The 16,757-nt window shown below is 42.6% G+C and overlaps 1 protein-coding gene across 2 annotated transcripts in view; it reads right to left on the bottom strand.

Moving 5' to 3' along the window:
* FGL1 (fibrinogen like 1) overlaps positions 1 to 16,757 on the bottom strand; it is a 360,978-nt gene that overhangs the window by 302,646 nt on the left and 41,575 nt on the right. For both annotated transcript variants that reach the window (XM_085641997.1, XM_085641998.1), the window contains one exon: positions 5,207 to 5,282. In XM_085641997.1, the coding sequence (XP_085498123.1) occupies positions 5,207 to 5,272 (66 nt within the window). In that variant the 5' untranslated portion in view covers positions 5,273 to 5,282. The remainder of the gene's footprint in view (positions 1 to 5,206; positions 5,283 to 16,757) is intronic.

The following is a 16,757-nucleotide window of genomic DNA, read 5'->3' as shown; positions in this document are numbered from 1 at the left end:
TATCACGGCTATCGCTGGATTTAATATCGCCTTGGAGATACGCGTTGCTAATAACGTACTATCTCGGCGATAAAATCCAGCGATATCCGGCGATAAAAAAATGAGCGCTAAGCGCACTTTGCGATATTTATCGCAAAGCGTTGTTAATATGCCCCAAAATGTGTATGATACTGCAAATGCCAAGAGCTGAAAGGAATGTTCTAAAAGCTTCCAGAGTGGGTATGAGGTTGCAAATGCGGTTTAGTGGTTTGTGCCCAAGTTTCTTTAATTGACAAATTGTTGCACTGAAAAGGGGTTTATGCATTTAACAAAGTATTAAGGCCACCATGCATTCACTTAACCGGGGACATAGCGCCTTCTCAATGCCTCCATGTTGCTACTCCTGCCATTTGTAGCGCAAATCCACGTGGACTGGCTGTACAACACATGCTGTTTTCCAATGGTGGGACTTTACTGAATGCTCATGACAGCTGGTTAATGGAGGTGTTATATTCGCTAATACCTTTGACAAATGCAAAAAAAAATTGGCAGAAATGTATATGTTTAGTTTTCTATTGGTATGTCAAGTTAAACCGAATGCAGGGGTCCCAAGTTTCATGTAGATCTGATAACGGGCCAAAAGTTAAAGGGGCGGGGGTGTCAACAGAGTTTTGATTTGCTAAAGACTTTGGTACTATTTGATGGATTTTCATGAAAGTATTGGTACCAGAATTGGGATTACTTTTCACAGTGCATGCTCAGCAGACTGTTGGCCACATGATAGGCTGGTTGCCACTTGCAAGCCCCTGCTGCATATGGCCGAAAATTATGGGCAAGAGGGTTTAGTCTTCAGATATGTTACAGTACAGTACCTGGCGTTTGGTCAGGCTCTGCAGTGAACCCTACTTAACATAGCTGAAGGATATGCACTGCGAAGGATAGGTGCAACCTCATACAGAGGCGTTATAATTCCCACAACCACCAGAAAAATATTGGAAATAACTTATGAGAATTTTCCTTTGAAGAAACACTGAAATCAAATACAGATAAACGTACATTTCGGGAGGGGGTTAACAGTCATTCGCGAACGGAAACAGTCAATTTCTCTGGGACTCGATAAAGAGCCTTGTGCACCTTGGGCCAGGCAGCTGCTGTCAACCGTGTATCTGCCAGTAAATCTCCACTCCGGCTAGGGAGCCTTCGGTTGACGTGCATGGTGTGTTTGAGGTGAAGACTGGATAGTGATCCTTCTTAGTGGCAACTCCCTCCTCTCTCGTCAGGTGCAAGAATCCGCGTTGGTTAGGACTCAGTGGAGAGCGCTTGCTCTGTGAGAAGGGTCAGCACTCAAAAGTCAGTAACCTGTTGTATTTTTAGATGGAGCTGGGCTGTTGATCTGGTGGTGGTCCTTCCGCAGTCGCTTGACCTCAGTCTGAGGCTTGTAGTCGTTAGCTACCAGCTCTTCACTGTCAGACAGTCATCCTGTGTTTCAACAACCGTGATGCGCTGGTGGGCTTGTGTGTCCTGGACCTGGGATGCAGAATTGGTGCTAGTGCTGTCCTTAAGAGCTGTAACCTGAGAGGGAGTCTATGCTACTGAGTAGCTGTACCCTGAAATCAGTAAGATCCATAAGAATCAATCTCTGGCTCGTGGGACCTGGAGACTAAGGCTGCCAAAGGAAATCTCCTACGACCAGAGATTCTTTTTCAGAAGAGGTAAATGCTACCCACTGTGCGGATGAGAAAGAAGGGGAGGGTTTGACAGAGTGGGTGACAGCCATTTTAGCATTTATAGAGAAGTTGAATATTCAACAAAATATGGCAAGAGGATGGCAACCTCCGAGGCTGCAGTAGGTCAAGTGGAGATCAAAGTGCAAGAGTTAGAGACCTAGGGAGACTGTGGGCAGGGCAAGGTCACAAGAGAGGAAGTGGCCATGCAACGCATGTGAGAGGATGTGTGAGGATCTGGCCTTGAGGAGGACATGTTTTTGGATTCTGATGCTAATCCCAAGTCTCCACACCAAGAGAGACAAGTGGCCATGAACTAGAGTGAACCTTAATGCCAGCACGCTCTATTGGGGAAAATGTGGATGAGGTTGAGGTCAAGAGAAAGAGAAATGTAGATTGATTTTTGCTGTTTTTATCAGTGTGTCTCAGGACGGTATACCTTGTCAGACCACAAGTGTCAAGGTCCACACTTCCAATAAAGATGTCAAGCCTCAGTAGATAATAAATAAGAGGTATTAGTGGGCACACACCAATGATGACTTCTCACATAGACTATGGTAGTCAGAGACTTTGAGAGCTTGGATGCCGGATACGATGGTCGTCTGCTGTTGGTAGTTATCAGGACAGGAGGATGGCAAGACTGGAGACCAGCAGCAAGTTCGATCAGCACTGAAGAGTCAGTAAACTCAGTAAGCAAAGGTGCAGTAAAGAGGACATAGTGGTCAAACTACAATCAAGGAACATATAACTGAGCAGTTGCCAGGCAAATGACCACTACTGCTTCTTTTTATATTTCCCAGTAAGTGTCCACCTTTTCTCAATGCCTTGTTCTGATTGGGCCTTTTAGCTAGTCGGACCTGCAAGCTTTGTCTAATCCGCCTGTGCCCCAGACACCACTTACAAGCTCTCCACAATCTCCATACTCCATACTCCTATCTTCCTGTGCACTATTTCTTGATGTTTCATGGATGCTCAGGGTGACATCCAGTACTCTCCACTATCTGTTCATGACAAGATGTTGAGAGAGCTCCAGACTTCCAGCCTTGTGTGCTGCTCTGATTTGTGAGTTTTAAGGAAAAGATGGAGCACCTAGATAATGTTAGGTGTTTACACAACAGGAGACTCTTGAGCTGACCAACAATGGAAGAGTCTATGGACAATATCAATGAGACTGAGAGATTTTGAAATAAGTGGTCATTCCTGAAATTAGTGACAGGCCACTTCTTCTGGAAAAGATGAGGAGGTTTCCCACTATGAAGCAGAATGGACTTCAAAACAGGGGGCACAGCCATGTCTGTGTTTCAAGACAAAGGCTGGTGTGAGGCATTACTGATGGCACTAGTGCTGAAGAAGGACGTTTTCTACAAGGGACACAACTTTTTTTGATTTCTGGATCTCAGTTTGAATATGTTGATAGGAGACAGAAGCTGCAAACCTTACAAAAGAGTTACTGTCATTTCGAATGCAGTCGTTTATTCATTTCCCAACGCACCTGAAGTGATACGGAAAGTAGTGCGTCATCTTCCCAAATGGATACATCTGGTGAATATCTCAAATCCCTCAGGGTGGAGAGTGGTGCAGGAGGTATTGCTTTTTGATAGGGATGCTCAGTGAGACTCCCTGTATTTTTTTCTGATTGGGGGAGTAGATTTGGGGCTGGCTGGCATTTTTGATTATTCCCGACTATGAAGGGGGGACCAGTGACTTTTGCCGTTTGCTTATTGTTGAAGAATGTTCCTCTATTTTTTGCGTCTAGTTTCCCTGAATCTAGCCCCACTCTCGTAGAGTACGTCATATAAGAGCCTTGTTCTATGTGGATATACTAATGGTTGTCAGGATGCAAGGTAGGATGATCCTATCATTGTATGGTGGTTCCCTGTGAGACACTACACCCAAGTCTCTTGAGTGTGAGAAGATCAAGTTAGTTGTTATGGTTTTGTATAAATTCTTGAGTTTTGTTTTTAACATTCAATAAATTGCCCCTTTATTACACTTTTGGTGTTATGAATAGCTACGCTGTTCAACATTTACCAGTATTCTTGCATCCGTGAATCAGGCATCTATAATCCATATTTATTGTTTACATCTGAGGATATTTATCATATATTTTACAACTATTTCTATTATAGATTTATCGCAATCTAAAGTTAGGAACACAACCACAATACCCAGAATCCAAAGACTGCAGTACTAAAAAGTGATGTCAAGCTAGTCCATGGAGCAGAATTACAACTGCTACTTAAACAAATAAATAAGGAAATCACTTTATAACTCTATTTCTTCTGAACATCTTTCTTTCTAATGTTATCTCTTTTTGCGAATCAGAAGCCATTTATGGCAGCATATTTATTTATTGTGCTGCTGCAATTCACAACAAGGAAGGCGTAATCTACCTGCATGTTATCACACATTGTAATCCGTGCTGTGTTTATAAATGACTTACTTTTAAATCTTTACCATATCTGTTGTAAATAAAAATACAAACTGCATATTGAGGTGTTAATTTTCACAAAACAGATTCCAGTGACCTACATTAAAAGGCTGTTTAAAGTCACCTTGGAGTTCTGTGTCCTTATAAATGAAGGGGCTTATTTATGGGAGCCCTGTGTCACTGTTGCACCACTTAAAGTGGTATATGCATGACGTAGGGCTCTCATAAAGATTTATGAAGCCACGCAAAGCCATTCTGCATGGCTTTGAGTGGCCTCATAAAGCATGAGAAAGGCAGCGCAGTGCAGATCGCTGTGTTACCTTACTCTGCATTCTGCAGCACACATAGAAAGAGGAAAACACCTCTTAGGATTGTTTTTGTGCAGGAAGGTGTCCCTTCCTGGACACAAATAATCCTGCATGCAACGGAGGCACTCTTGCAGCATGATGCAAGAACACCTACATTGGCGCTAGGCTGCCAAAATGATATCATCGCAGGCAAAAAGGACAGGAATGCACTGTATTGCTTAAATACGGTTTAAATACAGTGCAGTTCTGCTCTTTCACTTTGGCGTAGGGCAACGCAGCAGGGTGTCCTGCTGAGCTGCACTATGCCAAAATGCCATAAATGAGGCTCAAAGTCCTCTGCGTCTGGCAATGTCATTTTAACATATAGGATGGAATACTTTATCTCATACATAAATCTCTCACATTGGCCCTCATTACAAGTGGGCAATGAATTCCAATAGGTGGGGTACCTGCTGTTACAGCTCATATAGGAATTATAAGTTTTGTGATTAATATTGTCTGGTCAACCCTGCCAATATTTATCGAGGGGAAAATGTCTGGTATTTTATTGCAGTAAGCATCAAAATCTGCATGTTAATTCCCCAAAACTCTATATAGGTGATAATTATAGCACCTGATACAGAACTCTTCAGTGTCCGTTTTCTTAGGATGTGATCATTATTTCATTCACTAGTGGCTAACTCATAATTACAAACACACACACACACACAGACACACACATCCATAGACACATACTCATGACAACCTCACTTTAAATTACTTACCAAGCTACCAAGTCCCATAACCAATGCAGACAAAAGGATAAATGTGAACAAGGTTACAATCTTCATTATGATGTTTCTGGAAAAAATGGAAAAACTATACTTAATTTAGCTTAGTTAATCAAAACCCACATACTATATCGGCAGCAAAAAATATCAAACACAAATCCAATTTAGCAACATAATTAAAGCAGACCAGATCTATTGTAATTACCAAAATGAGGTAGTAAAATAAATACACACACAGCACCTTTCCTGTGGCCCCCTCAAATCTCTGTGAAATAAACCAAGCATGTTTAGAAACAAATCTCCTATATAGCAGTGTATTTTCTGCAAACTGATGATGTGTAAATAAAATAATAATGTTATCATTTATTTAGATGATTGTATGTTTGCTACATAAAAATGCATATTAAGGTAATTGCTGTGAAATGTGGATATCAGAAAAACCGTAAATACTTCCGTGCATGTGTGCTGTAAGCTACTTTTAAAGTGCAATTGTTGGCCGGATGCAGAGCAGTCACTGTTTTGCGCATGCTGTGGCCAGGTCATCTGCCACCTTGGGGTATACTCCTTTCATTATCAATGTTCTAGCGATTTTTATTTGGTTAAATTACGGTAAAGAAGCACTTATTCATATTGACTCTGAGTGTGGTGTAAAGTTTCTTCACCTATTTCTTAAAAGAAGTCCATACTAGTGGTATTTGAGGAAGAAGCTGCTAGACAAAGGAAGTCCCATACTGTTCCACCCTTCCATTGGTGAATTACTATTTTACATATCCCCTGAGCACTCAAATTTCCATTGTGTCTCAAGTACACCTCTCTTGTGAACTGTACAGATTTACGTTTTGATCTCTCTCCATGAAATTTTTTATGCTGCCCTTGCATCATCAAAGTAAGTCTCTTATGAATAATATCACATCCGCCTTCATTCTGCCTTAATCCTCCTTAACATGTGTGTTGGACCCGGCCTCGTGGCGTGGTCCCGAACCCTCCTACCCGACCAGACGGGGGCAGCCCCAACCCTTCGGGGTCCCCGCGGATTGTACCCCGCTACCCGCACCGGCCTCTGTTCCAGCAAAGCCCCGACATCAAGGCGCCAAGATCCGACCAAGGGGGGTCGAGTGGCCACTCCACAGATCCCGGAGGAGGAGAGTTTCGATGGGGCCTCCAGCCGTCCCCCGACGCCTGGCTCCGATCGCCCTCCGGCCTCCCTAGGCGCTGGCTCCCCCCCCCCGCTGGGTGTCTGGACTCTCTCATCCTGGCCCCTCCGACTCCCCCAGGCTTGAGGGTCCGGACATCAAAGGGCTCCAGCCCTATATCTGGGGCAGCCCAAAACCAGGACGGCAGTTGTATCCTGGAGTCAAGAGCCCTGCTGATCGGATCGCGGCTGACCCTACGGAGAGAGACTCATTGCCTGGAACTGGGAACTCGAACCCTGCTGACTGCGTCGCGGCTCTCCCTTGCTGAGAAGAAGATCCTCACGGAACATCGGAGCCCTGCTGACCTCGTCGCGGCTCGACCTCGCAGAAGTAACCATCGGAGCCCTGCTGACCTTGTCGCGGCTCGACCTCGCAGAAGTAACCATCGGAGCCCTGCTGACCTCGTCGCGGCTCGACCTCGCAGAAGTAACCCTCGGAGCCCTGCTGACCTCGTCGCGGCTTGACCACGCAGAAGTAACCATCGGAGCCCTGCTGACCTCGTCGCGGCTCGACCTCATCGATGCAACCCTCCGAGCCCTGCGGACGACGTCCCGGCTCCCGGAAACCCCCCAGCTCGAGGATTGAGAGCTGGGCGCAGGGTGTTCCCGTACCAGGCTGGTACTGAGACTGTCCCACTACCCCGTCCCTGAAAGACCCTAAGACTCTCTGGGATCCCTCGATCCGACTGTAAATATTGCCACAGAAACCTGCCTTTTAATACCGATAAAGACTTGTGAGAATTGATACCCTGGTTGTGTCCCTTTGTGGTGGTGGGGTTGCTTGGCTGGTACGGTCATAGGAGAAGGACCTCGCCCAGGAGGCTTCTCAGCGGCGCTCGGCTACTTTCCTACGGAACGGGGGCTCTCGGGGCGGTCAGTCCGACACCATCTGACTCCCCGGAGAGCGCCCTTCTAACAATGTGGTTTCATCAGTGTACAATATAGCCCAGGTGATGCCTTAGCTATAATTTGTATGTGGTAATGCAGGATCTATGTTTCAAGCATTCCTTGTGAACCTGGCCCACCATACTGCCCTATCGCAATGCTTAGAAACGTTGAGGTAATTTGCCAGAATGACATAAAAATGCCTCTCTCTGTTGATGGCATTGAATATACTCTCTACTCTTTTGTGTGAGCTGGTTAGACAGCTGTACACTACCAAAATGCTGTATTTTCATTGGCTTCTAGCCGGTCACTGTCTACCCTGGAGATTCATAGCCCTGCAGCTAAAACAAAGAATATTGCAGTCACAATCAAGACATCCCGAGCCTCATCCGTTTAATAGCTGTCTGTAACGAGAACATGGTTACAGAACCAGTGTTAACCTCTCTCTCTCAGGTATCTCCATCTCTGGTGGGCTGGCTCGTGGACAAGACAGCTTTAGATCCCTTCACTTTCCTATGAGGGAGGCTTATTAGATGCTTGAAATGTTCTCATTTTTGCTGCTGTAAGATCTCTAAATAAAGGGGATTTGTAAAAGTATTTATCTTTCAGTGGGTTTATTTTATATATTTAAAATGTTCTCAGTCTTTGTAAATGTTTTTCCACTGTAGAAAGCAGGACAGCTTTCGTTGTTTTTAAAATAGTTCGTCCGTTATTAAGCATGCATGTGTGTAGTATTAAGAACATTATTATTGTTATTTTGGAAGTAATCTGTCTCTGTACTTGTTGTACTCTGTCACCCAGTGGGGTCGTGTTTGTATGTAAATGCATTTACTTCCAATGTTTCCGGAAACATCTTTAGTATTTAACAACTAGAGAAAGCACAACATGTATTGTTTATGTGCAGGCAGCTGTTTACGTGGCAAGCATTGGTCAGTGCACTGAAATACAGTTCCAGAGAATGAGCTGCGGACTATTAATGTGATACAAAGAGCATTTCAACACGTCCAGGACACCAAAGAAATAGCAAGGTAAAGACAGGGACTTTTCTGTTTACTTACTAGAAAGTACAATTATTTTGATATGTGCTTGACCTGGATTTTACCTTTCCAATGTCAGTGATAATATTTTTGTGATCCATAAATAGAGAAAAGTGTTTTGATCGAGATTAAACAGGGGTTACTGTTTGAGGAAAAACATTGCATATTTTAAAGTATGTCCTTTAACGTGCAATGTCGTTTTATATAAGGTAGGCATACAGAAACACATTTATAGACAAGAAATATATATTTTTTAATTTGCTTTTTAATTTCTTTACCTTTGAAGGTAGTGCACCTTCATCCAGGGAGATGTAAAAAGTGTACTGACTATAAATGTGAGCCCAAAATTAATATATTTCCCTTTATTGAAATGGGAGACTAAAAACTGGGCAAGTACAACCCTTTCCACACTTGACTGTCGGTAGTAGAGAGAGTAGGTACTTTATTACACAGACATTACATTCTACTACACTGCAAGTGTTTGTGCTCTAGGGGATTCTGCTGACTGGTTCTCGACCTGCCCCTTGTGGGGCCCCTCTTCCTGGCACCCCCCTCAGGTTCAGCGTTTGAGGGAGATCAGTGGGTGGAGCTTTTATTTCGTCCCCCCTCTTTGATCTAGTATTAGCACTCTATCTCGGGCTTAGGGCATTTCAGTCTCTCACCAAGTTTTCGTGGTTGGTTTCTCCCCCACATCTCAAACCTCTCCGTATCACCTCTGTTAATGTCAACGGCCTCGCTCATTACATTTAACACCAGAAAACACTTCAATACATTTCATTGAAAACCCCTGACAAAACCCTATTACAGGAAACACACTGCTGTCTCTGGCCCTCCAGGGCGTTCACCTTCTCCAAGGAGGTAAGGAGTTGATATCCTATTTCACAAATCGGTCCCACAAGGAATCCTAAAAATATGGACGGATACGTTTGTCTACTACGTCTTTGTGAAATTCAAAATGTTGGACCAGGTCCTGATATTGAGTTTCATTTATTCCCCCTATCAAGATAGAACAATGTGGGGGGAGGCAGAGCACTCCTTTTTAATTCAGGTTAGTACAATAATTGAATAGTTTCTAACTCAGGTGCTACAGTGGTATGCTCACTGTCAATTGAGCATCAAATAAATAAGAGAAGAAACTAACCATGGGGTGGTTACCACTGTGCACAGTGCTAGGGGTGACTATGACCCTTTGTTGTAAATCACCTTGGCATGTGCTAAATGATCAATCAAATCAGTGAAATTCAAAAGCCATATATTAATTCATATATATCAATTTGTTGGTACACGTATACATATAGATAATTTGTTATGCAGTGTACATCACTTATAATACATCAAGATACTGATGTGTGTTGTAACAATATATAAACTCAATGCATCTTAAGTTCATACAATTTGTTACATAAAAAAATTATGAAGAGCCCAATGCATTTCGGGACCGGCACGTCCCTTCATCAGGGGCTATCTGCGAACAAAAACATAATAAAGGTACACATTACTAATACATGAATGCACATATGAGATACTCAAATTGAACTATTAGTATTGGTTGCACCGGCTGTGAGCCATGCAGTTTTGGGAACCTGCCACTGTTTGTGAAGTGTTATGCTTGAAGCAAAAAGTGGTACTTGAATGAAGATAGCAAGAATAACGCCACCGAGATGGATGATGCACCGTGATGTGATTAGAAAGAGGGGTATGGTCTCAGATTAAAGAAATGCAGATTGAAAAAGGAATACAATAATATGTAGGGCGAGATTAACTCACCTCATCTAATGTACCAGAGACAACCTCTATAAGGAGAGGCTGACAAATGAAACGAAAATACCAGCCAGTGTACAGCTGCGAAAACAACCACGGAACAAAAGGTTAAAAACAACAGACTAAAGAAGAATAGAAAACGTGTGCAAATCTAATGTAGACTCGCTTACCAAAAAAGGTGTTCCTGAAATCCACAAAGGTTTGAAGCTGTAAGCGAAAAAGGTAAAAGTACAATAATAGGTCTGCCTAAAAAACGCGTATCTGTGGTGTCCTAAGACGTAAATCAAAAGAAACTGGAGAGCAAACTTACGTGGATGACACGGAAGGTGATGGAGACGCGAGCCACTGGAACAGGTACTGACCGGTAACCGAGTCGGATACTAGTGAGGATGCACAGTGTCGCTAAATACGTGTTGAAAAAAGCGGGCGGCTCCGGAGAGTGACGTCCGATGTGGAGGATGATACCAATAAAAATAGGACTGGCGGGATCCGCCATGTTGTAATGGTAACAAGTCATAATGGGTAAATATTAACGTATATAAAAGTAATAAAGCGGAAAAAATAATGCCAATACGGGACAAAGGAAGGAGAATGAAAGAGAGAAAAATAAACGACAACGAAAAAATGTGAAAATGTAACATGTCGAAGAGCCCGAGTTTGGCGGAGGATCTGGAAAGTATCTTCAAGGCTCATTTGTTAACAGCAATGATGGGCTGAAGACAGCCGACAGACGCATGAGATACTCAGGATAAAAAACTAATGGGAGAAACGCTACTATATGGGGTACACTGAACGACTCAAAACAGGGTGTTCGAGATGAAGAGGGTGGATGCAAAAAGCTAAAACATAGAAAGCGATAGCTATGAAAGAACGGTCAAAAAATCGATGAAAGGACAACTAGACACTGGTAAGGAAAGGATGAAAAGGAAAAAATGTAATGAGAGTTGAAACATGAAATGTGCGGAGAATCCTGAGAGATACCGTGAATAGCATGCTTATGAAAAACATGACATATCCAGGCGGTCATTGAGACCAGACGGGGTCAGTGTTTGAAGTTTTTTGATCCAGAAGATTTCTTTGCGCAGCAGAGAGTTGGTTATATCTCTGCCTGGTCGCGATTTTATGAACTCAATGATTTCCATGAATCAGTCTCCATACGTATTTGTAACTCGCTTTTGAGGGAATGTATTTCATCTTCAAGATCTTTTATGGTTTTAGATAATTCTTCTATGATCAAGAGTATGAGGTCTAAGACTGTAGTAAATAAAGATCTTGAAAAACTGAACTATCAACCAAAGAGTCACAGCAATATCTCTAAGCATGATCGGAATATCATTCACAAACTAGTCAACAACTCTTTGATCACAGTACAACCAGCTGACAAAGGAGGGGCTATAGTCGTCATGGACAGGGATTACTATCATTTGAAAGTATTATCTCATGTCTCAGACACTAATACTTACATGTCGCTCCCTGCGGATCCCCCGCTCAACTTCAAGATATGCTTAACAAAACACTTGAGGCGGCACGTAACAACGATTGGATTAATGACACTACACGTCTTTATTTAACAACCACCAATCCACGTAGGCCCCATTTGTATATAATTCCAAAAATACATAAGGACCCTAATAATCCACCTTTCCGTCCAATTGTGTCCGGTTGTGGTTCCATTTTCGATCCCGTTGGGAAATTTCTTGATTATTATTTACAACTGTTTGTTCAAAAGTGGAGTACATATCTAAAAGACACGACACATTTTCTTCAGGTTCTTCAACACACAGAGATTGATCCTCAAAGTACCATTTATCTTTGCACAATTGATGTCACAGCCCTCTACACCTCAATACCGCATGCAGCAGGTCTTGACGCTGTTGAATGGGCGCTTCTCCAAATGGAGGATTTGGATTTTGAAAAAATCTTTTTACTTCAACTCCTCAAGTTTTGCCTACATAACAGTTATTTTGAATACCAACAGAAATTTTATGCACAATTAACTGGAACATCGATGGGCTTTTCTGGGGCACCGGCATATGCCAACATCTATATGTCGCAATACGAGCAAGAGAACATCATTGCCAATCCCACTTGGTGGTCTAAAATCATCCTCTACTATCGTTACATTGACGATATTTTCCTCATTTGGAATGACACTGTACCTTCTTTCACCACAATGATTGAGTCTCTTAACAGTATTAATCCACATATCCAACTTACGTATCAAATTGACGGAGACACTATACATTATCTGGACGTGCAAGTTGTCAAAACAGCAACTAACCAATTTCACACCACGATCTATCATAAGCCCACAGACCGCAATAACTTATTAGCTTTTTCAAGCTTTCATCCACGAAGCCTTGTCAACAATTTACCTTTATCCCAATTCATCAGGATACGCCGAATTTGTTCTGACACAGAAAATAGTTCTTTTGAACTACAGGAAACCGCCAAACGTTTTTCAGTAAGGGGTTATCCCCAGGAAGTATTGGCAAAAAGCTTAACTAAGTCTATGGACAAACATTGTCATGACCTTCTCAAACAACAACCACGTCGTCCTCAGAAACGACTAGTATTTGTGAGTAAATTTTCAACCATCTCCACCAATCTAAAGAAAATCATACATTCCCGTTGGGAACTGCTCCAACAAGAGGAGGATTTCCTTGATGTATTTCAACAGAAACCCATGTTTGCGTACACCAGAGGCCGAAATGTACGTTCTCTTTTGAAATCCACGCCTGTCATTAAAGAATTGAGCGTATACCATGGGACAAGAAGATGTTTATCTTGCATCCATTGCAATAACGTAATCACAGGAAACATTCTTACCCACCCGTTATCTGGCACCAAAATACAGCTTAAACATACCAGCGACTGCAATACAGCTAACGTCATCTATTGCATTAAATGTCCTTGCGGAAAAGCCTACGTAGGTAAAACCGAACGTAAAATTAAAACCCGAATAACTGAACACAAATCCAGAATCAGACACAAGAATACCACCTTAAGTCTGGCAACCCATTGGTCTGAGGCTAAACACACGATCTCACAACTACAGTTCCAAATCATTGAGTTCATAAAATCGCGACCAGGCATAGATATAACCAACTCTCTGCTGCGCAAAGAAATCTTCTGGATCAAAAAACTTCAAACACTGACCCCGTCTGGTCTCAATGACCGCCTGGATATGTCATGTTTTCTATAGGCACACCACCTACAGTAACCCTCAGGACTCATACACACAGCATTGTTATGTTTTTCATAAGCATGCTATTCACGGTATCTCTCAGAATTCTCTGCACATTTCATGTTTCAACTCTCATTACATTTTTTCCTTTTCATCCTTTCCTTATCAGTGTCTAGTTGTCCTTTCATCGATTTTTTGACCGTTCTTTCATAGCTATCGCTTTCTATGTTTTAGCTTTTTGCATCCACCCTCTTCATCTCGAACACCCTGTTTCGAGTCGTTCAGTGTACCCCATATAGTAGCGTTTCTCCCATTAGTTTTTTACCCTGAGTATCTCATGCGTCTGTTGGCTGTCTTCAGCCCATCATTGCTGTTAACAAATGAGCCTTGAAGATACTTTCCAGATCCTCCGCCAAACTCGGGCTCTTCGACATGTTACATTTTCACATTTTTTCGTTGTTGTTTATTTTTCTCTCTTTCATTCTCCTTCCTTTGTCCCGTATTGGCATTATTTTTTCCGCTTTATTACTTTTATATACGTTAATATTTACCCATTATGACTTGTTACCATTACAACATGACGGATCCCGCCAGTCCTATTTTTATTGTTATCATCCTCCACATCGGACGTCACTCTCCGGAGCCGCCCGCTTTTTTCAACACGTATTTAGCGACACTGTGCATCCTCACTAGTATCCGACTCGGTTACCGGTCAGTACCTGTTCCAGCGGCTCGCGTCTCCATCACCTTCCGTGTCATCCACGTAAGTTTGCTCTCCAGTTTCTTTTGATTTACGTCTTAGGACACCACAGATACGCGTTTTTTAGGCAGACCTATTATTGTACTTTTACCTTTTTCGCTTACAGCTTCAAACCTTTGTGGATTTCAGGAACACCTTTTTTGGTAAGCGAGTCTACATTAGATTTGCACACGTTTTCTATTCTTCTTTAGTCTGTTGTTTTTAACCTTTTGTTCCGTGGTTGTTTTCGCAGCTGTACACTGGCTGGTATTTTTGTTTCATTTGTCAGCCTCTCCTTATAGAGGTTGTCTCTGGTACATTAGATGAGGTGAGTTCATCTCGCCCTACATATTATTGTATTCCTTTTTCAATCTGCATTTCTTTAATCTGAGACCATACCCCTCTTTCTAATCACATCACGGTGCATCATCCATCTCGGTGGCGTTATTCTTACTATCTTCATTCAAGTACCACTTTTTGCTTCAAGCATAACACTTCACAAACAGTGGCAGGTTCCCAAAACTGCATGGCTCACAGCCGGTGCAATCAATACTAATGGTTCAATTTGAGTATCTCATATGTGCATTCATGTATTAGTAATGTGTACCTTTATTATGTTTTTGTTCGCAGATTGCCCCTGATGAAGGGACATGCCGGTCCCGAAATGCATTGGGCTCTTCATAATTTTTTTATGTACCAAATTGTATGAACTTAAGATGCATTGAGTTTATATATTGTTACAACACACATCAGTATCTTGATGTATTATAAGTGATGTACACTGCATAACAAATTATCTATATGTATACGTGTACCAACAAATTGATAGATATGAATTAATATATGGCTTTTGAATTTCACTGATTTGATTGATCATTTAGCACATGCCAAGGTGATTTACAACAAAGGGTCATAGTCACCCCTAGCACTGTGCACAGTGGTAACCACCCCATGGTTAGTTTCTTCCCCAATAAAGATAGGGCATTTTTTTCTTTTCTTTGTCTAGGTTCCTGGCAGAATTTGCTAATACCACGGTCATAATGGGTGGCAATTGTAACCTAGCATAAGACTCCCTTCTTGACAGATCAGGGCCTCAAGATCGGCCTAACGCCAGGAACAGAGAAATGCTACAAGATGTTATTCAGGAATATAACCTATGTGACACTTGACACACCACGAGACAGGGAATATACCTTTCGCTCCTGTGTCTATGGCACTTCTTCAAGAATAGACTTCTCCCTCATGACGTCCTATGTGCATGCACGATAGAAGTGTGTGTGGAGGGGGATGCTCTCTGATCACACCCAATAGCTCTTGGTGTAGACCTAGGACATATCACCCCTACTTCAAAACACTGGAGATGAAACCTCTCCCTCATTAGAAGGCACAAGTACAAGCGTAAACTAACGACTCAGTTATGTCAATGTATACGTGATAACAAATCCTCTACCTCCTACCTGCAGGTTTTTTGGCCAGCGGGAAAGTCTACTCTACGAGGTGCCCTTATGTGAGAAGCGGCAATCTGAAAATGTGAAGCCCGAGAGACTCAAGCCGAGTTAGAGGCTGAGCTAAGCACTATTACTGAGAGATATCCCACCCCATCCTCCTCTGTTGCATAAAGCAAGAGAAATATGACCTAAATACATATTTCACAACGCAGGCTGAATATTCTCTTGTTTGCCTAAAATGCCACAATTACGAACAAGCGGAGAAAACAAGCAGACTTTGACTGCGCAATCGCTCCACCGGGAAGTCAACTCTGCCATCCCAGTGGTTCGGGACATTTTTTATGAGATTAGTAACCCACCCGGTGGAGATTGTAGACACTTTCACAAACTTCCTATGTACCATTTACAGGTCAGAGGCACCAGACAACCTCACCCAAGAACAGGCTTTCTTTGCAAACTTTAGCCTGCCCACCTTATCTGAAGCAGGTAACCAACTCCTTAAAGGAGAGATAACAGAAGACAAGATCTTAGAGGCCCTCATTGCCTTTTCCAATTATAAAGCCCCAGGAGAGGACGGGTCCCCAGCTGAATTTTATAAGACTAATAAGGAGTTGATGGGGCCCCTACTCCATCAGATGTTTAAGGAACTGGAGTCAACTAGCAAGTTTCGACTAGCATTTAATAAGGCAGTTATTAGTCTTAATTTGAAGCCAGACAAGCACCCCACAAGTTGTGCAACCTACTGTCTAATTTTGTTCATTAACACAGGTATGAAGATACCTGCAAAAGTCTTGGTGACACAGTTGCAGTGGGCTATGCCAAGCCTGATCCATAATACACAGGTGGGTTTTGTTCCTGGACTCTCCTCCCATAACCATATGCACCTCCTGGCAAACATTGTTTGGCACGTGTGCAAGGATCCCAACAAAAACATTTTACTTATTTTGCATAATGAGCACATCAGAGATATATCCAACCTTTCTGAGAAGGTTTGGTGGCTCTACACTACCCCTGCTGCTCAAATTGATTGTGGAGGTCATGTCTCACAAACATTTCCAAGATATCGTGGAACACAGGAAGGATGCCTCATATCTCCCTTACTGCTCTTGCTAGCCCTAGAACTCTTGACGGCTGCTAAATATCACTTGACTCTCATAAAGGGCATTAATACTGCCGCAGGCACCTGTAAAATTCTACTTTACACAGGCAACATCTTGCTAACTATGAGCAACCCAGAATCCTCTATCTCCCATCTTATTTCCTTGATTGACGCCTTCTCTGTTTTCTCTGGTTATA

This window comes from Triturus cristatus, chromosome 2_2 (genome assembly GCF_964204655.1).
Source record: "Triturus cristatus chromosome 2_2, aTriCri1.1, whole genome shotgun sequence".
NCBI lineage: Eukaryota > Metazoa > Chordata > Amphibia > Caudata > Salamandridae > Triturus > Triturus cristatus.
This window is presented reverse-complemented; position numbering and strand designations above follow the sequence as displayed.